Raw genomic sequence first — 22,512 nt, forward strand, 5'->3', positions numbered from 1 at the left:
CACCACAGATCCAGTGCCCTGACCCAGTACTCTCATCCTTTACTCTATAATTCTCCGATCCCGGCCCCCTACTAACCCCAACACTCCAGGCCCAGGTGGCAATAGCCAGAGCCCCCAGATCCTATAAGCAACCCATATCTGTGCTTCACCCATTTCCTGCGGGAATCCCAACCTCCAAGTCCCTCTCCTCAGTTCCCATCTATCTGAGCTCCTCCCCAGAACCCAGGCTCCAGTTCCTCAGACCTTATCCCTCTGAGTACCCCCTCCATTTCTTCTAGTGGGGATCTCAAACCCCAAATCCATGAATCCCTAATACCATGAACTCCCCATATGTGTGTTACTATTCTTTTGGGGATCCAAGGCCCCAGTCCCGTCAACCCCTCTCCCCTCACTGCCACATCCCTTTGTGCTCCTCATGTTCCACTGAGAATCCCGACCTCAATCTCATGGGCGCTCCAGGTTGTCCTTAGATCACAAGCATAAAGACCTGACGTTATGAGCTCCAACCTTCCAACTTCTAAACGCCCTCTTCTTTCTCTGACCCCCATATTCTGATTTCCATATAGCATCCACCATCCTGGAATTCCAGTGAGACCTAGCTCCCGACTTCTCAGCTCCTCCTTGGTTTCTGAGTTCTCTAAGGTCCCTCACTCCCAACTCAGCCCCATGTCCTGTCAATTCCCACTCAGTGTCTGATCTCCTTCTCCTCACCTTCCCCATCTCCCATTTGACCCAAGCTTCCTGAGCACTCCTCCCATTCCCCTTTTTGGAGTCCTCCTCCTCTCCCAGAACCCAGTAATAAGTGGGCTCCTCCCTGGCCTGGACCCCCATGGTAACCCTATAAGGCGAGGCAGCTGCCGTCTGAGGCAGGGAGGGGCTGGTGTGGGAGGCTAAGGGCAGCTGCTAAGTTTAGGGTGGCTCCTTCTCTCTTCTTACCGAGACAACAGGTGGCTGGGCCTCAGTGCCCAGAAAAGAAAATGTCTTAGAGGTATCGGCATGGGCCTGGAGGAGGGGGGACAGGGCAGGGGGAGGCATCTTCCTCAGGACATCGGGTCCTAGAGGGAGTGGGAGGAGAAGGAGATGATTGTCCTTGCCAACTTGGGGCTTCCTCAGCCACTATTTTTCCAGACTTCTGCTGCATGGAGGGGACTGGGTCACTGAGGCCCAGAGGGAGAAGAGAGGGTACATCAAAGTCACACAATCAGCCAAGCTGGCTCTTGGCCAGAATGAAGTGAGCTGCCACTGGCCATCAAGGCACCTCACAGAAAGTGACCAGCTGGCTGTCCTTTTAGGGTCTTTTCCTCCCCTCCTGAGTTCCAGCCTCCACACCAGTACCCAGAGAAAATATTCTAGACTCATACTAGATCACATCCTTCTTCTGCATGAAACCTTTCCAAGGTTCCCCAGGGTCTCCGTCCTGTGCCTGGCAAAGGCCCCTCAGGGGCTGGTCACCAGCCCCATCACAATTCTGGCCACCTGAACACTTCTGATCTTCCGCTCTCCAGGCCTTTGCTCAGGCCATGCCCTCCGCCCAGCACATCTGCTCCTCCACCTGCACCTGACTCCCTGGCCCTCGTGAAGCCACTCCCATACTCCTAGACAGGGCTGCTGCGCCCTCCACTTCTGGGCTCCTGACCAGCTCTGGTATGTCAGTTTCTGCATTCATTCCTGTCTCTATTAGTTATAAGGCAAGTTCTGTGGGATGGGAACTACATCTCCCTTTTACAGAGGGGAAACCAAGGCCCAGCACAAAACCTGAGACCACAAAGCATCTTGCCTCAAAAAATCCCTCTTGGCTCGGCGCGGTGGCTCATGCCTGTAATCCCAGCACTTTGAGCACTTTGGGAGGTCGAGACGGGTGGATCATCTGAAGTCGGAATTCGAGACCAGCCTGGCCAACATGGTGAAACGCCATCTCTACTAAAAATACAAAAAATTAGATGCCGGGCACGGTGGCTCATGCCTGTAATCCCAGCACTTTGGGAGGCCGAGGCAGGCAGATCACAAGGTCAGGAGATCGAGATCATCCTGGCTAACGCGGGGAAACCCCGTCTCTACTAAAAATACAAAAAAATTAGGCGGGCGTGGTGACACGCGCCTGTAGTCCCAGCTACTCGGGAGGCTGAAGCAGGAGAATCACTTGAACCCGGGAGGCGGAGGTTACAGTGAGCCAAGATCACGCCACTGCACTCCAGCCTGGATAACAAAACGAGACTTCATCTCAAAAAAAAAAAAAAAAAAAAGTAGCTGGGCATGGTGGCGGGTGCCTGGAATCCCAGCTACTCAGGAGGCTGAGGCAGAAGTATCACTTGAACCCAGAAGGCGGAGGTTGCAGTAAGCCGAGATCGCACCATTGCACTCCCACCTGGGCGACAAGAGCAAGACTCCATCTCAAAAAAAAAAAAAAAAAAAAGAAAAGAAAAAAAAATTCCCCTCTCCTTGAAGGGAGGTAGGAGACCCACCTGATCCCTCAGCTTCCACAGATGGCTCTTTCTCACCACCCTCACACTTACACACACTTGACTATGAACTCCACCATGTGGGGGTGGAGGGATTGTGTCTGCCAAAGTGCATCCACAAAGCCCAGCCTAGCACGTGGCACACTGTGTGTGTTCAATACATGTTTACTGGGTTTATTTTATTAATTTAAAATAGAGACGGGGGCCAGGCGCAGTGGCTCACACCTGTAATCCCAGCACTTTGGGAGGCCTAGGTGGATGGATCACCAGGTCAGAAGATTGAGACCACTCTGGCCGACATGGTGAAACCCTGTCTCTACTAAAAATACAGAAAAAAAAAATTAGCCTGGCTTCATGGCACACCTATAATCCCAGCTACTCGGGAGGCCAAGATAGGAGAATCACTTGAACAGGGGAGGTGGAGGTTGCAGTGAACCGAGATCACACTACTGCACTCCAGCCTGGGAGACAGAGCGAGACTGTCTAAAAAAATAAAAAGGGAGACAGGGGTCTCACTATGTTGCCCAGGCTGGTCCTGAACTCCTGGCCTCAAGCAATCCTCCCGCCTCAGCTTCCCAAAGTGCTGGGATTACTGGTGTGAACCACTGCACCCAGACATTTACTGGGTTTAAATCTGAGCCCACCCCACTCAGGGGTACAGGATCTGGTTCATTTATCTCCCAGAATGATGCCTTGGGTTGCGTCCCCTCTAAACTCTGGCACATTCCAGCCCCTCTTTGGGAGAAAGAACATCCCTTCTTGCCCAGGCCCTAGTGAGACATGCATCGCAAGACATGCTCCCCCCTTCCTCCCCCCTGGGCTCCAGCTGCTGCCAGCCCTCCAAGAAAGGAGAGGCCCTGAGTTGGGCTATTTTGGTATCTGGGGTGGGCACCCGCAGGGCTAAGGTTACCTTGGTATGTTAAGGGCTCCCTGGGGCAGGACTATATAACCCCAGAGGGACTGCCCCATGCTGACTCCTTGCTTCTTTCCAGCCGGAGCCGCTGCCTTGCCCCCCGGAGACTGAAGACATGGTGAGTGAGAATCCTCCAACCCCTGCCCAGATCCCTTAGACCTCAGGGCAGCCTCACCCTTTGAAAGAAAGTAGCTGGTTCCCAGTCCAACAAAAAGTTAAAAGGATGCTCATCTCTTTCTCGGCATCACTGATAGAAAACAGACTGTGTGATGGCCTAAAGGATCCAATCAATGATAATCCGCCCAGACATTCAACTCACAGGGACCCAGTCCCTCTCAAAGCCTGATCCATTCGTTCTTGTACTCCATCTTCCTAGGGCCCTCTGGCACCAGCCAGGCAATAACTCCCATCCCATTTTACAAATGAGAAAGTAGAGGCTCAGGCCAGGTGCTGTGGTTCACGCCTGTAATCCCAGCACTTTGGGAGGCCAAGGTGGTTGGATCACTTGAAGCCAGGAGTTCGAGACCAGCCTGGCCAACAGGCGAAACCCCGTCTCCACTAAAAATACAAAAATTAACTGGGCATGGTGGTGCATGCCTGTAATCCCAGCTACTACGGAGGCTGGGGCATAAGAATCACTTGAACCCGGGAGGCAGAGGTTGCGGTAAGCCAAGATCGCAGCACCGCACTCCAGCCTGGGTGACAGAGCAAGACTCTGTCTCAAAAAAAAAAAAAGAAAAGAAAAGTAGAGGCTCAAACAGGGCAAATGAGTGGCTGGGGTCACACAGCAAGTCTGAGGCTCAGAGGAGCTAGGCTCAGGACACTGAGAAGATAAGGAAGCTTCCACCCATTGTGGGGGATGGAGAGTTGGAGACCCAGGAGCCACAGATGGGAATTTGGGGAATGCAATCAAAGCAAGCCCCCTCAGCAAAGAGGTCCCAAGGAAGGGGAGACTCAGGCCAAAGGGCTGCTTTAGGAACAGGGACTCGAAGAATTCTGAATCTTAATCCATTGCCCCCAGAGAGGTGGAGGGACTGGTCCATGGGCCCCTTTGTTCAACCCTCACCCTCCAGGCACCCAAGAGGGCCAAGAGAAGGACAGTAGAGGGCGGAAGCTCCAGTGTCTTCTCCATGTTCGACCAGACTCAGATCCAGGAGTTCAAAGAGGTGGGTGAGGGGACGGGGAAACTGGAAGGCTGACCAAAAGCAACCCTGCTGGCCCTCTCCCTGGAATGTGCACCTGCTTGAAGGAGGGGAAAGGTTTAGAATTCCTTCCTCCCCTCTCTGCTTGGGGTGGAAGAGGACAGTTGGCTGAGAGCCAGCATCTGATCCTCCTGGGGTAGGGATGCTGAGGCTGGGCCATGGGGGACCTAACCCTCCCCACCACGGCCCTCCCCAGGCCTTCACTGTGATCGACCAGAACCGTGATGGTATTATAGACAAGGAGGACCTTCGGGACACCTTCGCAGCCATGGGTGAGCCCCCTACCCCCAGGTGGGAATATTCAAGGCTGCAGAGTCTAGGAAATTCAGTGGCCTTGTGTTCCAGCCCTGTCAGCTCCACCTTGGGCCTCAGTCTACCCAGCTGAAAAATGAATGGGATCAGCTGAATTAGTGGGAAGCGCAGGCCTGGCCCCAGGAGCCTGCTCCAGCCCATGCTTCCCCCAACCCCCTCCAGGCCGCCTCAATGTGAAGAATGAGGAGTTGGATGCCATGATGAAGGAAGCCAGTGGTCCCATCAACTTCACCGTCTTCCTGACCATGTTCGGGGAGAAGCTCAAGGGTGAGTGGAGTGTCCTGGGTCCAAGGCCCCGGCTGCCGTTTCCCAGACCCTTCAGGGACCCATCAGCTTCATGTGCCCTCTGACCCCCACAGGTGCCGACCCTGAGGATGTGATCACCGGAGCCTTCAAGGTCCTGGACCCTGAGGGAAAGGGCACCATCAAGAAGAAGTTGTAAGCATCGGCTCCCCCACCCTTCCGACCCTTCCCCCACTCCACCAGCTGCTCCCACACTGACAGCCTCCTTAAATTTCTACCAAGACTGGGCCCTGTGGCTCAGGCCTATAATCCCAGTGCTTTGGGAGGCAGAGGCAGGAGGATTTACTTGAGGACAGGAGTTTGAGATCAGCCTGGATAACACAGCATGACCCTGTTTCTAAAAACTTAACTAAAAAATTCGTGGGCTGGCCGGGCACAGTGGCTCATGCCTGTAATCCCAGCACTTTGGGAGGCCAAGGCGGGCGGATCATGTGAGGTCAGGAGTCCAAGAACAGCCTGGCCAACACGGTGAAACCCCGTCTACTAAAAATACAAAAATTAGCTGGGCGTGGTGGCGGGTGCCTGTAGTCCCAGCTACTAGGGAGACTGGGACATGAGAATCGCTTGAACCCTGGAGTCGGAGGTTGCAGTGAGCCAAGATCACGCCACTGCCCTCCAACCTGGGCGACAATAGCAAAACTCCGTCTCCAAAAAAAAGAAAAAAAAAAAATTCGCGGGAGTGGTGGCAAACACCTATAGTCCCAGCTACTCCGGAGGCTGAGGCAGGAAGATCCCTTGAGCCCAAGAGTTCCAGGTTGCAGTGAGCCGTGATCAAACCACTGCATTCCAGCCTGGGCGACAGGGTGAGACCCTGTCTCAAAACAAACAAAAACCCAAAAATTCCTACAAAGGGTTAGGCACTGCCAGAGGTAAGGGAGTAGTTAAGATTGTGGTAATGGGCGGTAAGATTGCATTTTCACAGCAAATGTGGGCGGAGAGGGCAAAAGCGAGTGTCTGGGAGGCCAATGAAGGAAGTAGAGTGACCTGGGTTTTCAGGGGAGGCTGGGGCTGGCATCGGGGATGAGGTGCGAGGGAGTGGAAAGGAACCAGGAACCCAATCGCAACTCCCCTTGTGTCACCTCTCTCCAGCCTGGAGGAGCTGCTGACCACGCAGTGTGACCGCTTCTCCCAGGAGGAGGTGAGTGGGGACCGGGGCGGGGCCGGAGCAGCAAAGGGGCTGGGGCCGGGGAGACTAAGGGCCTGTGCGAGACGCCCCTACGTCTTTCCCCAGATCAAGAACATGTGGGCGGCCTTCCCCCCCGACGTGGGCGGCAACGTCGACTACAAAAACATCTGCTATGTCATCACGCACGGCGACGCCAAGGACCAGGAGTAGGGGCCCCCGCGGGCCTCCGCTGCCCAACGCTTCTGTTCGGCCCGACCTCCACCCCGGCTCCCAATAAAATTTAACTGATCTTTGTTTCTTATGGGCGGCGCCTTCAGAGTGTCTGCGCGAGGGCCTCAGGTGGGAGCGCCCCACAAATGAATGGATGCGGCCTGGAGGCCTGCGGGGGTCGGCCCCACAATCTACGCCCGCCGCCTTTTTCCGCAAGGAAGGAGAAGGCTCGCGTGGCCGCGGGAAGCTCAGTTTTTATTGAAGACAGAGTCTGGGAGAAGAAGGGGGACTCCGGAAGACAGTGATGCGGTCGGAGATTGTGCAGGCCCCGGGCCGGGAAGTGGGCGGTGTCTGGGTGGGCGGGACCAGCGCCGGGGCGGGGCTACGGACTCAGGCTGGGAGAACCTCCCCCTAGCCCGCGCGAGGGCGGCACCCGCGGAGGTCCCGGGGGGCGCTGGGCAGTGTGGGGCGCGGGGATTGGACAAGAGGCCGACTGAAGGCGGAGCCGAGGTAAGGCCGGGCGGGGCGTGGCCTCAGAGGGCGTCTGACTGCTCGCCCTGGGCCTGGCTCTGCTGCATTTGGGCCTGCATCTTCTCCAGCATCTCTTGCATGCGGCGCAGCTGTGCAGGGCGAGATTGCAGGCGGTGACCTGGCGAGGCCAGAGGGGGACCTGGGGCATCGGTCGGGGGGAAGCGAGGTGCGTGCTCACCTCTTCGTCTTTCTCGCGGATCAGCTTCTCGGTGTCCGCCAGAGGCAGCATGGGCAGCGGGATCTCCGTGGCGCTCTGGCGGGAAAGCTTACTGCGGGACAGTGGGAAGGGGACAGGAATCAGGAGCGGGACCTGAGGTTGTGGGTGAGGCCCAGGAGGCAGGGCCTGGGGCGAGGTTGGGGTCTAGGAGGCGGAGCCAGGTCCTTGAGGTTAGGGCCGGAGGCAAAGCGGGTGGGGAGAGAGGGGGAGAGGGGGAGAGAGGGAGAGAGGGAGGGAGGGAGGGAGGGAGGGAGAGAGAGAGAGGTCTGAGTGGTGAAGGCGGAGTCACGGGTGGTGGGGACGAGGCCTCAGGGCGGGGTCATGGGTGAGGCGGGACCTTGGAGGCTCCGATACTGTCCGCCCCGGGTCTCACCTGCGGCTGGCTCGATCGCGAGCCCCAGGCCGGGCCAGGCTCTGTAGGCAGCGGGCCCGGTAGCCCTCGTAGAGCAGATCGTGCGTCACCTCTTTCAGGTCCTGCAGGTGTGTCTGCACCAGCATCCGTCGCAGGTTCAGGAAATCGCAGTGATGTGGGTTCTCCACTGGAGGGGGGGCGGCGCGGACCAGCGAACGTCAGGGAGTTTCGGGTCCAACCCACCCGTAAGGGTCGGGTCTACAGGAAAGTCCTGCTGCCACTCTAGCGGAGGGTCCGCGGTCTGCAGCCCAGCGACCCCCCTTTCCTCCTAGGATCCCCTGGGACCAAAGCCCACCCCAACTTCACATGTTGAGTGCGCCTGACCCAGAGGCCCCGGGCTCCCTGCTGGCCTTAGGACCCCTGCCTGGCCTCACTCACCCTCCACGGTCCCCCAGGAGTAGCGGCGTCCCCTCACCGGCCGGTTCCCGCCATCCCTCACCACCTCGCATGATCCCACGACTGCAAAAGGGATGCTTTCCTGGAGGGCAGGGGGCAGGGGTTCACCATTGGCTCACACGGCAGAAACTTTCTCTTTCCCAGCTTCAATCTCCACACCTGCCTCCTCTGCTTCCTGCCCCTTCCTCTTTTTTTTTTTTTTTTTTTGAGACAGGGTCTCACTCCATTGCCCAGGCTGGAGTGTTCAAGTGATTCTCCTGCCTCAGCCTCCCGAGTAGCTGGAATTACAGGCGCCCACCATCACACCTGGCTAATTTGTGTATTTTTAGTAGAGGTGGGGTCTCGCCATGTTGCCCAGGCTGGTCTGGAACTCCTGACCTCAGGGGATCCTCCCGTCTCAGCCTCCCAAAGTGCTGGGATTACAGACGTGAGCCACCGTGCCCGGCCTGCCTTCCTTCTTTGTTTCCCACACCTTCATCTCTGCATCCTGCCTCTTGAAGTCTTCATCTTCATCAGAGTCACATTCGGGGAACTGGTAGATGTGGATCTCCTCTTCCTTCAACTGATCCCGGATCTCAGGGGAAACAGATATAGAGACAGTGTGAAACGGGCCACAATGACAGACATTTCATGACCAGAGACAGTGAGACACAGAGACACTGGGTGGTCAGAGACAGAGAGAAAGACATGAAAGACAGAGATGGGGAGAGATGGACATACAGGAAGACAAAAACAAAATCTCAGAGACATAGATGGTGAGGAACACAAGATTCTAAGATGGGGCAGACATTAAGAGACCAGGAGAAGCCTGGGCAATATAGCTAGATCCCATCTCTACAAAAAATATACACATATATTTTGAAACAAGGTTTCACTCTATCACCCAGGCTGGAGTCCAGTGGCTCCATCTTGGTTCACTGCAGCCTCAACCTCTCAGGTTCAGGTGATCCTCCCATCTCAGCCTCCTGAGTAACTGGGACTACAAGTGCACACCACCACACCTGGCTAATTTTTGTACTTTTTGTAGAGATGGGGTTTTACCATGTTGCCGTGGCTTGTCTTAAACTCTTCAGCTCAAGCAATCCACTGACCTCAGCCTCCCAAAGTGCTGGGATTAACAGGTGTCTGCCACCAAGCCCAGCCAAAAAAATATTTTTTATGTTAGCCAGGCATGGTGGTGTTCATCTATAGTCCCTGCTACTCAAGAGGCTGAGGCAGGAGGATCACTTGCGCCTACAAGTTCGAGGCTGCAGTGAGCTATGATCTTGCCACTGTACTGCAGCCTGGGCCACAGAGTGAGACTCTATCTAAAAAAAAAAAAAGAGAGAAAGAGAGGCCGAGAGAGATATAGGCAGAAACAGTGGGAAAGGGCTCTGAAGACACGGGGTGGGGGCCAGAGGGAAGTCACTATGTTCTCATGTCTATGCTCCTGCCCTCAAATAGGCCTCAGCCAGGCATCTAGCCCAGGGGCTGCATATGTAGCCTATTTTGAGCCTTCAGAGACATGGCTATGCTGGCGGCTTACCACCCGCCTTCCTCAGAAGCTTCTCCTACAATCTAGCCTGATGCACCATGCTCCAGAAAGGCCACTTCAAGATCAAAGAAGTCTAAGCTGAAATCAGGTTTGGCCTCACATGGGGTCAAAGGTCAGAGGTCATCACTCACACCTTCTGCTTGAGGGCCTGGGTTTCCTGGGGCATCAGAGCATCTGCTTTGCCAATGACTGGGATGATGTTGACTTTCTCGTGTACTGCCCGGAGGAAGGCCACATCTAGGGGCCGGAGCCTGCACCCAGGGATTGGTCATTGCCCAGCCTCAGGGGGCAGAGACCCCCCAGCCCTCCCTAAATGCCCCAGCCCCCAGGATCCCCCCACCAGACCCCCGGCCGAAGGGTGAGATGAAGTAGAGGCAGCAGTGGACTCGGGAGTCCTGGATGTTCTTCCGGTTCAGGCCACTCTCATCCCTAAGGTACTGCTCAAATTGCTCCTCGATGAATTTCACCACCGGAAGCCAGCTGGGTGTGGGGAGAGGATGTGAGGTCAGAGATCAAAGGCCAGAGGGCAGGGGGCAAGGCTAGCCAGGACTGTGGGAGTAGAATGTCATTTCTTTGGCTCCCTCCAAAGACATTAAGGGGAACTGGTGGGGGCCTAGGTGAGTCATCAAGAAGCACAGGGACCCAGTGGCCCTCTGAAACAGACACCACCTTTTGAGATAGGGAGCCAGCACAAACCAGTCCTGTAACTCTCCAGGGAGTCGCCACTGTGAAAGGCTGAGCCTCTGTCCCCTTTCCTCTTCCTCACCAGTCAGAGCAGTCCACTGAGTCCCCAAAGCCAGGTGTGTCCACAAGGGTCAGCTTCACTTTCACACCCCCTTCCTCAATCTCTACGCCCCGGCGCTCAATGGCCAGGGTCTGTGTCAAGCGAGCTGTGGGATGGGGGAGAGGTCAGGGATCCGGGGAGGCTCTGAGGCAGAATTAATTTCCTTTGTCAATATCACAGTTGCCTGCACCCATTTCCCAGGGGAGGAAAGTCTCAAAAAAAGCAGTCAACTACCTGAGTCCCCAGATGGAAAAGACTAGGGTGTAACCTGGGGACAGGGGCTACTGCCTCGAGAGGGTGGGGAGGGTCTTACCACTGGCCTCTGGCACCTGGCGATCCTCATAGAGGTTGGTGAGGAAGAGGCTGTTGATGAGGGTGGATTTCCCTAGGCCTGACTCCCCTGTGGACAGAACAGGCCCAACTGGTCAGGGGAGGGGACAGCCAGGGTCTCCTAAGGACATCCCCTCCGCAGTTCCCTCTCCAAAACCCCCAGACCTGCCACCATTAGCGTGAAGTCAAACCCCTTCTTGACAGACTTGCGGTGCAGCTGGTTGGGGAGGGCAGCAAAACCCACGTACTCCTTGTCCTATGGATGGGGGTGGACAATATGAGGCTGCTGGCAATGGCAGGCAGGGTCCCCAGGATCACTTGAGTTCCTGGGCTAGGAAGAGTCAGTGGGGTCTGGGGACCCCAGGCATGGGGGCTGGGGGCCGAGATGCCCAGGTTTCCGGGTGTAAGGACTCACCATGACTCCGCCAGCCATCACTGCACCTGCCGTCTCTCCCCACTTCCTCTGGTGGGGCAGGAAGCTGAGTGCGGCTAACAAGGGGGCGGGCAGAAGAGGCAGCTGAGATGCTCAAACTGGCCCAGTCCCAGAGAGGTGGGGAAGGCCAAGGCCAAGAACACCTGGGGTTACCACCTCCTGAACCCCTTTGCCCATCACCTGTCTACGTACCTTCAACCCTCCATCCTTCACACATCTGGATTCCAAGTCCCACTGTAGCTCCATCATCGTGGTGAGACATGGGGTATGTGCAGAGAGGAAGGAAGTGGCTCCCTTTGTTAGCAGGGGAGATGAAGGTTTTGATGAGCTGATTAGAAAACAGTTCCCAGGACGGGCAAGGTGGCTCTCGCCTGTAATCTCAGCACTTTGGGAGGCAGAGGAGGGAGGACAGCTTGAGCCAAGGAGTTCCAGACCAACCTGGGCAACAGAGGGACGTGCCCCTCTACCATCTCTACAAAACATTAAAAAATTAGCCAGGCATGTTGGTACAATCCTGTAGTCCCAGCTACTGGGGAGGCTGAGGTGGGAGGATTGCATGAGCCCAGAAGATCAAGACTGCAGTGAGCTGTGATCACACCACTACACTCCAGCCTGAGCAACACAGCAAAACCCTGTTTCTTTTTCTTTCTTTCTTTCTTTTTTTGAGACGGAGTCTCGCTCTGTTGCCCAGGCTGGAGTGTAGTGGCGCCATCTCGGCTCACTGCAAGCTCCACCTCCCGGGTTCCCGCCATTCTCCTGCCTCAGCCTCCAGAGTAGCTGGGACTACAGGCACCTGCTACCGCGCCTGGCTAATTTTTTTGTGTTTTTAGTAGAGACGAGATTTCACCGTGTTAGCCAGGATGGTTTCGATCTCCTGACCTCGTGATCTGCCCGCCTCAGCCTCCCAAACTGCTGGGATTACGGGCGTGAGCCACCATGCCAGGCCAATGCTGTTTCAAAAAAAGAAAAAGAAAAAAGTTCTCATGGTTTAAGTGGACCAGAAGCCATGATGGGATTGGGAGTGGGTGAAGCCATACATTTTCCAGCTCAGACAATGGATTCATAAAAGGACTCCAGGTCTTTGGACACCACTGCCTGAGAGATTTTCCTTCAGAATCCTGGCCAAAGAACTCCACTGCTCAAAATCCTTCAGGAACTCCCCAGTAACTCAGAGTCAAGTCTGAATTCTGGCCTGACTGCCAAAGCCTCCCTCAGCTGGCCTCATCACCCCATCTCTCACTCTTCCACACGTCCTTGGCTCTCTACCCACATTGAGTTTTTCCTTTTTCTGAATCAGTTAAACTCTTCCTCATCCTTCAAGTGTTTCTTTCCAAGGGCTCTGCCTCTATGCAATCTCTCCACCTACCCTAGGCAGGGTCATTGTCCCTCCTTCAGATTCCCAGCACCTGGCTGGCGTGGTGGCTCACACCTGTAATCCCAGCACTTTGGGAGGCCGAGGTGGGTGGATCACTTGAGGCCAGGAGTTCAAGACCAGCCTGGCCAACATGGCGAGACCCTGTCTAGCAAAAATACAAAAATTAGCCAGGCATGGTGGTGCGTACCTATAATTCCAGCTACTTGGGAATCTGAGGCAAGAGAATTGCTTGAGCCCAGGAGGTGGAGGTTGCAGTGAGCAGAGATTGCACCGCTACACTCCATCCTGGGCAACAGAGCAAGACCCTATCTCAAACAAACAAACAAACAAACAAATCTACCTCAGGACCGCTGCGGTGGCTCACACCTGTAATCCCAGCACTTTGGGAGGTTGAGTCGGGCAGATCACGAGGTCAAGAGATTGAGACCATCTTGGCCAACATGGTGAAACCCCATCTCTACTAAAAATACAAAAAATTAGCTGGGCATGGTGGCATTGCCTGTAGTCCCAGCTACTCAGGAGGCTAAAGCAGAATTGCTTGAACCCAGGAGGTGAAGGTTGCAGTGAGCCAAGATCGTGCCACTGCACTCCAGCCTGGTGACAGAGCAAGACTCCGTCTCAAAAAACAAAAAACAAACAAACAAAAATGCTACTTAATACCATCTAGGGACTGTTAAGAATCTGGAAAGGGGGGCTGGGTGCGGTGGCTCATGCCTGTAATTCCAGCACTTTGGGAGGACAGGGCAGTCGGATCAATTGAGGCCAGGAGTTCGAGACCAGCCTGGCCAACATGGTGAAACCCCCATCTCTACTAAGAATACAAAAATTAGCCAGGCATGGTGGTGCACGCCTGTAATCACAGCTACTAGGGAGGCTGAGGCAGGAGAATTGCTAGAACCTGAGAGGCGTAGGTTGCAGTGAGCCAAGATCCTGCCACTGCACTCCAGCCTGGGCGACAGGGCAAGACTCCGTCTCAAAAAAATAAATAAGTAGGCCAGGCGCGGTGGCTCATGCCTGTAATCCCAGCACTTTGGGAGGCTGAGTCAGGCAGATCACCTGTGGTCAGGAGTTCGAGACCAGCCTGAGCAATATGGAGAAACCCTGACTCTACTAAAAATACAAAATTAGCAGGGCATGATGGCGCATGCCTGTAATCCCAGCTACACGGGAGCTGAAGCAGGAGAATCACTTGAACCTGGGAGGCGAAGTTTGCGGTGAGCTGAGATTGTGCCATTGCACTCCAATCTGGGCAACAAGAGCAAAACTCTTTCTCAAATAGTAATAATAATAATAATAATAATATAAATAAATAAATAAATAAGCAAAGGGCAGGGATCATGTTACCTCTCAGCACTCCACCACCGGCCTTCCTCCTGCATCTCTCACCAGGTTGAGCATCTCTACGGTCTGAGTTAAAATTCTGAAATCAGCTGGGTGTGGTGGTTCACACCTGTAATCCCAGGACTTGGGGAGGCCAAGGCAGGCAGATCAGAAGGTCAGGAGATCGAGACCATCCTGGCCAACATGGTGAAACCCCGTCTCTACTAAAAATACAAAAATTAGTTGGGTGTGGTGGCGTGTGCCTGTAATCCCAGCTACTTGGGAGGCTGAGGCACAAGAATCACTTGAACCCAGGAGGCACAGGTTGCAGTGAGCCAAGATCACACCACTGCACTCCAGCCTGGTGACAGAGCAAGACTCTGTCTCAAAAAAAAGGAAAAAAAACTTTCTGAACTCCTCCCACTCTCACTCCCCACAAGTGTTTCCAGTGAGTTTCCAATTCCCACCTATCCTTCAGAAAAATTGGTCCCCTTTTCTTCACACTCTCCATGCCATTAACTTGCTTTGGGTTCAGACCCTGATCAACTCTTCTCTGAGTTATTCAACAGCCTTTGACAGAATAACATGTTTAAAGGAAAAAAAAAAAATGTTGGGCGTGGTGGTTCACGCCTGTAATCCCAGTGTTTTGGGAGGCTGAGGTGGGAGGATTGCTTGAGGCTAGGAGTTCAAGACCAGTCTGGTCAACATAGCAAGACCCGATCTGTATTAAAAAAATAAATAAAAAAGAGGATAACATGTAGGCCAGGCAGTGGCTCATGTCTGTAATCTCAGCACTTTGGGAGGCCGAGGTGGGAGGATCACTTGAGGCCAGGAGTTTGAGACCAGCCTGAGCAACACAGTGAGATCCTGTCTTTACAAATTAAAAAAAAAAATTAGCTGGGCATCGTGGTGCACAATTGTTGTCCCAGCTAGTTGGGAGGTTGAGGCAGGAGGATCACTTGAGCTCAGGAATTTGAGGCTGCAATGAGTCACTGTGGTGTCACTACACTTTAGCATGGGTGACAGAGTGAGACCCTGTCTCAAAAAAAATACAAAATTTAGGATGACATATATTTATCTATTTATTGTACAACCAACACATGTTTTCATAGAAAAATTATAAAATGCAATTGAAATATAAACATTTAAATGTGGGCCGGGAGTGGTGGCTCATGCCTGTAATCCCAGCACTTTGGGAGGCTGAGGCAGGAGGATGGCTTAAGCTCAGGAATTCGAGACCAGCCTGGGGAACATGGTGAAACCCCACGTCTACAAAAAATACAAAAATTAGCTGGGCATGGTGGCATGCACCTGTGGTCCCAGCTACTCAGAAGGCTGAGGTGGGAGGATCGTCCAGTCTGTGTGACAGAGCCAGACCCTACCTCGAAAAAAATATATTTTTTAATGTGATATCACCATTTTTTTTTTTCTTGAGATGGAGTTTCGCTCTTGTAGTTTCACTCTTGTTGTCCAAGCTGGAGTGCAATGGTGTGATCTCGGCTCACTGCAACCTCCGCCTCCCGGGTTCAAGTGATTTTCCTGCCTCAGCCTCCCGAGTAGCTAGGATTACAGGCATGTGCCACCATGCCCAGGTAATTTTGTATTTTTAGTAGAGATGGGGTTTCACCATGTTGGTCAGGCTGGTCTCGAACTTCTGGCATCCCAAAGTGCTGGGATTACAGGTATGAGCCACTGCAACTGGCCTTTTTTTTTTTTTTTTTTGAGACAGAGTCTTGCTCTGTCGCTCAGGCCGGAGTGCAGTGGCACGATCTTGGCTCACTGCAAGCTCTGCCTCCAGGGTTCATGCCATTCTCCTGCCTCAGCCTCCCGAATAGCTGGGACTACAGGTGCCCACCACCATGCCTGGCTAATTTTTTTGTATTTTTAGTAGAGATGGGGTTTCACTGTGTTAGCCAGGATGGTCTCGATCTCTTGACCTTGTGATCCACCCGCCTCAGCCTCCCGAAGTGCTGGGATTACAGGCGTGAGCCACTGCGCCTGGACTTTTTTTTTTTTTTTTTTTTTTTGAGACGGAGTCTCGCTCTGTCACCCAGCCTGGAGTGCAGTGGCGTGATATCAGCTCACTGCAAGATCCACCTCCTGGGTTCATGCCATTCTCCTGCCTCAGCCTCCCAAGTAGCTGGAAATACAGGCGCCCGCCACCAGGCCCGGCTAATTTTTTGTATTTTTAGTAGAGACGGGGTTTCACCATGTTAGCCAGGACGGTCTCGATCTCCTGACCTTGTGATCCGCCCGCCTTGGCCTCCCAAAGTGCTGGGATTACAGGCGTGAGCCACCGCGCCCGGCCTTTTTTTTTTTTTTTTTTAAAGACAGTGTTTCGGCGGGGCACCTTGGCTCACTCCTGTAATCCCAGCACTTTGGGAGGCCTAGGTGGGCGGTTCACCTGATGTCGGGAGTTCAAGACCAGCCTGGCCAACATGTTGAAATCCTGTCTCTACTAAAAATACAAAAATTAGCCAGGCATGGTGGTGCATGCCTGTAATCCCAGCTACTCGGGAGGCTGAGGTAGGAGAATCACTTGAACCCGGGAGGCGGAGGTTGCAGTGAGTGGAGATCGCACCATCGCACTCCAGCCTGGGGGACAAGAGTGAGACTTCCTCTCCAAAACAAAACAAAACCAAAAAAAGACAGAGTTTTCCTCGTCACCCAGGCTGGAGTACAATGGCGCGATCTCAGCTCACTGCATCCTCTGCCTCCTGGGTTCAAGTGATTCTCCTGCCTCAGCCTCCCGACTAGCTGTGATTACAGATGCCTGCCATCATACCTGACTAATTTTTGTATTTTTAGTAGAGACAGGGTTTCACCATGTTGTCCAGGCTGATCTTGAACTTCTGACCTCAGGTGCTCTGCCCACCTTGGCCTCCCAATCACTATCTTTCTATAACCCAATATTAGTATTTATCCTTCTCGTACGCCTATATATATGTATACACACTGTTTATATTTATAAAAATAGGGTCACATTATAACTTTGGAAACATGCTTTTGTTGCTTCATGTGTTCTCTACATCTTTTTTTTTTCTTTTTTGGAGAGGGAGTTTTTCTCTTGTTGCCCAGGCTAGAGTGCAATGGCGCCATCTCGGCTCACCACAACCTCCGCCTCCTGGGTTCAAGCGATTCTCCTACCTCAGCCTCCCAAGTAGCTGGGATTGATTACAGGCATGCACCACCACGCTTGGCTAATTTTTTTTGTATTTTTAGTAGAGATGGGGTTTCTCAATGTTGGTCAGGCTGGTCTCGAATTCCCAGTCTCAGGTGATCCACCCACCTCAGCCTCCCAAAGTGCTAGGATTACAGGTGTGAGCCACCACACCAGGCCTGTTCTCTACATCTTTCTATGATACATGCACATGTACATTATCTGTTTTTGTTTTAGTTTTTGTGTTTGTTTTAGCTGGGACTACAGGTGTTCACCACCATACCCAGTTAAGCTTTTTGATTTTTAGTAAAGACAAGATCTTGCTATGTTGCCCTGGCTGGTCTTGAACTCCTGAACTCACACAATCCTCCCTTCTTGGTTTCCCAAAGTCCTGGGATTACAGCCACTGCACCAAGGTATATATTTTAAGCATTTGTACATATTAATGCCAGGCCAGGTGCAGTGGCAATAGGGCGAGACCTTGTCTCAAAAAAAACAACCACAGTCCGGGCGCGGTGGCTCATGCCTGTAATCCCAGCACTTTGGGAGATCAACGTGGGTGGATCACCTGAGGTCAGGAGTTCAAGACCAGCCTGGCCAACATGGCGACACCCCATCTCTACTAAAAAAAAAATACAAAAATTAGCCGGGCGTGGTGCTGCACACCAGTAATCTCAGCTACTCAGGAGGCTGAGGCAGGAGAATTGCTTGAACTCAGGATGCGGAGGTTGCAGTGAGCCGAGACTGCGCCACTGCACTCCAGCCTGGGCGACAGAGTAAGACTCTATCTCAAAAGAAAATTAAAGATAAAAATAAATAAAAATAAAAACAAAAACAACAACAACAAAAAGAAAACAACCCTGTAAAAAAGGCTCTTGTGGCCGGGCGTGGTGGCTCACGCCTGTAATCCCAGCACTTTGGGAAGCTGAGGCAGGCGGATCATGAGATCAGGAGTTCGAGACTAGCCTGGCCAACAAAGTGAAACTCTGTCTCTACTAAAAATACAAAAATTGGCTGGGCGCAGTGGCTCATGCCTGTAATTCCAGCACTTTGGGAGGCCGAGGCGGGCGGATCACGAGGTCAGGAGATCGAGATCATCCTGGCTGACACGGTGAAACCCCTCTCTACTAAGAATACAAAAAATTAGCCGGGCGTGGTGGTGGGCGCCTGTAGTCCCAGCTACTCGGGAGGCTGAGGCAGGAGAATGGCGTGAACCCGGGAGGTGTAGCTTGCAGTGAGCCGAGATTGTGCTACTGCACTCCAGCCTAGGCAACAGAGTGAGACTCCATCTCAAAATAATAATAATAATAATAATAATAATAATACAAAAATTAGCTGGGCATGGTGGTGCGTGTCTGTAATCCCAGCTACTTGGGAGGCTGAGGCAGAAGAATTGCTTGAACCTGGGAGGCGGAGGTTGTGGTGAGCCGAGATCGTGCCACTGCACTCCAGCCTGGGCAACAGAGTGAGACTCTGTCTCAAAAAAAAAAAAAAAAAGGCTCTTGCTTGGTCATTGTGTTAAATGTAGAGTTTATATGAATTAACAGTGACACCATAGTCCATTTACATGCTTATTAATTCCAACTAATTATGGCGAATCATTCATATGATATTTGGGGCTTGTTTGCTTCGACAAAGGAAGGCAGTACCTTGAGTTTCATATAGGGCAGTGTGTGGTGGACAGCTCTCTTCCCATTTAGTAATTATTTAGTAATTTGGATTCGTTTTTTTTTTTTTTTTTTTTTTTTTTTTTTTAGAAACAGGGTCTTGTTCTGTTGCCCAGGCTGGAATGTAGTAGTGCGATCATAGGTTATTGCAGTCTTGAACACCTGGGCTCACTTCTGCCTCCCAAGTAGCTGGGACTATAGCTTTGCAACACCATCCCTGGCTAATTCTTTTTTCTTTTTAGAGATGGGGTCACTATGTTGGCCAGGCTGGTCCCAAACTCCTGACCTCAAATGATTCTCCTGCCTCGGCCTCCAAAGCACTGGGATTCCAGGTGTAAGCCACTATGCCCAGCCTGTATTAGTTCTTCTTCATCTTGCCATCATGTCTTCATAGTTACCTCTTCCCCTCCCCCTTGCATCCCTTGAGGGACTTCTATATCTTTAGACATTAATTCAAGTTCAGATCTAATAACTATAGGATTTGTCCTCTCAAAGTCAGAGTTAGGCAGCTCTGCAAATGAATATGGCAGGCATGCTGACCATTTATACCTTCTTCTATTTCCCAGCACAAATGCCCAGTACCTGATGGATACCCAGGAAATGTTTGTGGAACAAATGAATAAACTTACATTCTTTTTTATTTTTATTTATTTATTTATTTTGAGTCGGAGTCTCGCTCTGTCGCCCAGGCTGGAGTGCAGTGGCGCGATCTGGGCTCACTGCAACATCCCCTCCCGGGTTCACGTGATTCTCCTGCCTCAGCCTCCCGAGTAGCTGGGGCTACAGGCACCTGCCACCACGCCCAGCTAATTTTTTGTATTTTTAGTAGAGACGGGGTTTTTTTTTTTTTGTTTTGTTTTGTTTTGTTTTTTTTGAGATGGAGTTTTCTCTGTCGCCCAGGCTGGAGTGCAGTGGTGTGATCTCGGCTCACTGCAAGCTCCGCCTCCTGGGTTCATGCCATTCTCCTGCCTCAGCCTCCTGAGTAGCTGGGACTACAGGCGCCCGCCATCACGCCTGGCTAATTTTTTTTTTATATTTTTAGTAGAGACGGGGTTTCACCGTGTTAGCCAGGATGCTCTCGATCTCCTGACCTCGTGATCCGCCCACCTCAGCCTCCCAAAGTGCTGGGATTACAGGCGTGAGCCACCGCGCCAGGCCAGAGACAGGGTTTCAATGTGTTAGCCAGGATGGTCTCGATCTCCTGACCTCGTGATCTGCCCACCTTGACCTCCCAAAGTGCTGGGATTAGAGGCATGAGCCACTGCGCCCGGCCGAATAAACTTACATTCTATCTTCATCTTTCACTGCTTTCCTAATATGTAAACTCACAGCACATTAAAACGGAACTATTCTCTATTTTCCTCTCTGAAGATAGGTCATAATCCATAGTCATCTTTGGATCTCAAGCTTCTAGCACACATTAGGTTTTCTTTTATTTTTATTTTTTGAGACGGAGTCTCACTCTGTCGCCCAGGCTGGAGTGCAGTGATCTCTGCTCACTGAAACCTCTGCCTCCCGGGTTCAAATGATTCTCCTGCCTCAGCCTCCTGAGTAGCTGGGATTACAGGTGAGAGCCACCACCTCCAGCTAATTTTTTAATTTTTAGTAGAGACGGGTTTTCACCATGTTGGTCAGGCTGGTCTCCAACCCCTGACCTCATGATCCGCCCGCCTCAGCCTACCAAAGTGCTGGGATTACAGGCGTGAGCCACTGCTCCTGGCAGTTTTTTTCTTTTCTTTTTTTTTTTAAACAGAGTTTTGTTCTGTTGCCCAGAACGGAATGCAGTGGTGTGATCTCAGCTCACTGCAACCTCCGGCTCCCGAGTTCAAGCGATTCTCCTGCCTCCGCCTCCCGAGTAGCTGGGATTACAGGCGCGTACCACCACATCTGGCTAATTTTTGTATTTTTTAGTAGAGATGGGGTTTCACCATGTTGGCCAAACTGGTCTCGAACTCCTGACCTCAGGTGATTCACCTGCCTCAGCCTCCCAAAGTGTGGGGATTATAGGCGTGAGCCACTGATTCCAGCCTAAGGTTTTCTTTCTCTTTCCTTTTCTTTCTCCTTTTTTTTTGGCGGGGGGGTGGGGGTGGGATAGGGTCTTGCTCTGTCACCCAGGCTGGAGTGCAGTGGCATGATCTCAGCTCCCTGCAACTTTCACCTCCCGCGCCCAAGAGATCCTCTCACCTCAGCCTCCCAAGTAGCTGGGACTACAGGTGTGCACCACCACTCCCAGCTAACTTTTTTGTATCTTTTTATTTATTTTATTTTTTCCTGAGGCGGCGTATCGCTCGGTCGCCCAGGCTGGAGCGCAGCGGCGCGATCTCGGCTAACTGGAAGCTCCGCCTCCCGGGTTCACGCCATTCTCCTGCTTCAGCCTCCTGAGTATCTGGGACTACAGGCGCCCGCCACCACGCCCATCTAATTTTTTTGTATTTTTAGTAGAGACGGGGTTTCACTGTGTTAGCCAGGATGGTCTCAATCTTCTGACCTCGTGATCCGCCCACCTCGGCATCCCAAAGTGCTGGGATTACAGGAGTGAGCCACCGCCCCCGGTCCTGTATCTTTTTAGAGACGGGTTTTCACCATGTTGGCCAGGCTGGTCTCAAACTGCTGGACTCAAGAGACCTGCCCACCTCAGCCTCCCGAGGTGTTGGGATTACAGGCGTGAGCCACCATGCCTGGCCCATATTAGGTTTTCAATTAGTATGTGGCCCACTGTTTATTCAGCCCCCACTGCCTGGAGTTGTTCATTCAGCCCCCACTCCAGGCAGAGTCTGGACTTTGCCGAAATCAAACCAATTAGAGTAATAGCTGATACTTTTGCTAAGTGCTTTACACATATTCATCCTCAACCATCAAAGTTAGCTGTTATCATCCCTATTTTACAGTTTGGGAAACAGAAGCTTAAGTAACTTCCCTAAAGTCAAGTAGCAATTAAGTGACAAAGGCCAAGAACCACACTCTGCATAAATGGCTTTAAAGACAGTATCTGCAGCCACTGAACACTACAGAAGGTATCTCTGTGCGCTACACTCCTATAAAATTTTGTCCATACAGTCAATATAGAACCTGTCACACCATCTGACAACTCCATATCCTATTGGGCCAAGAGCTCCCTGAAGAGTTTCCTTATTTCCAGGGCCTAGGACAGTGTTTAGGTATTAGCTAGTGATCAATAGTTATGTGTTGATTTCTGGTCCCTGTTTCTGTCAGTGCTAACATCCATGCATGCCAGGCACACAGAGATTCATTACTACAAACTAGAACCCTTCCTGTTCTCCCACACTGTCGTGAATTGGTCCATATAACTATTTTTTTTTTTTTTCTTGAGATGAAGTCTCGCTCTTGTCCCCCAGGCTGGAGTGCAATGGCACGATCTCAGCTCACTGCAACCTCCGCCTCTGGGGTTCAAGTGATTCTCCTGCCTCAGCCTCCCAAGTAGCTGGGATTACAGGTGCCTGCCACCACGCCCTGCTAATTTTTGTATTTTTAGTAGAGATGGGGTTTCACCATGTTGGCCAGGCTGGTCTGGAACTCCTGACCTCAAGTGAGCTCCTGCCTCTGGCTCCCAAAGGGCTGGGATTACAGGTGTGAGGCACCACACCTGGCCTTTTAAATTTTATTTATTTATTTTTTTGAGACGCAGTCTGACTCTGTCACCCAGGCTGGAATGCAGTGGCGTGATCTCGGCTCTTTCCAACCTCCGCCTCTCAGGTTCAAGTGATACTCCTGCCTCAGCCTCCTGAGTAGCTGGGATTACAGGCCTGTGCCACCACGCCCTGCTAAGTTTTGTATTTTTAGTAGAGACGGGGTTTCACCATGTTGGCC

At 52.3% G+C, this 22,512-nt stretch overlaps 2 protein-coding genes across 3 annotated transcripts; one reads left to right on the plus strand and one right to left on the minus strand.

Moving 5' to 3' along the window:
• The first annotated feature begins 2,857 nt into the window (after positions 1-2,857).
• MYL11 (myosin light chain 11) lies at positions 2,858-6,616 on the plus strand. The gene is made up of 7 exons (XM_016928813.2): positions 2,858-3,490; positions 4,446-4,538; positions 4,771-4,846; positions 5,049-5,153; positions 5,246-5,324; positions 6,279-6,327; positions 6,421-6,616. Exons 1-7 carry the CDS (start codon positions 3,488-3,490, stop codon positions 6,523-6,525), a joined length of 510 nt encoding a protein of 169 aa, XP_016784302.1. The 5' UTR covers positions 2,858-3,487; the 3' UTR covers positions 6,526-6,616.
• A 145-nt stretch (positions 6,617-6,761) lies between these two features.
• SEPTIN1 (septin 1) lies at positions 6,762-11,480 on the minus strand. Of its 2 annotated transcripts, none has more exons than XR_010152341.1 (12): positions 11,355-11,480; positions 11,145-11,218; positions 10,895-10,985; positions 10,713-10,799; positions 10,382-10,505; positions 9,961-10,095; positions 9,749-9,866; positions 8,554-8,655; positions 8,064-8,163; positions 7,647-7,883; positions 7,235-7,325; positions 6,762-7,145 (listed from the first exon to the last, which is right to left on the minus strand). XR_010152341.1 is itself a non-coding variant. In XM_001153588.7 (12 exons), the coding sequence occupies exons 1-12, from the start codon at positions 11,422-11,424 to the stop codon at positions 7,059-7,061; spliced, it is 1,245 nt and encodes a 414-aa protein (XP_001153588.2). In that variant the 5' UTR covers positions 11,425-11,470; the 3' UTR covers positions 6,762-7,058. The 2 variants fall into 2 exon arrangements, 1 of the variants encoding a protein (XP_001153588.2); XM_001153588.7 differs by having other exon boundaries at positions 7,647-7,812; positions 11,355-11,470.
• Between the last annotated feature and the right edge of the window lie 11,032 nt (positions 11,481-22,512).

The sequence above is a fragment of the Pan troglodytes genome, chromosome 18 (genome assembly GCF_028858775.2).
Source record: "Pan troglodytes isolate AG18354 chromosome 18, NHGRI_mPanTro3-v2.0_pri, whole genome shotgun sequence".
In the NCBI taxonomy this organism is placed as follows: domain Eukaryota; kingdom Metazoa; phylum Chordata; class Mammalia; order Primates; family Hominidae; genus Pan; species Pan troglodytes.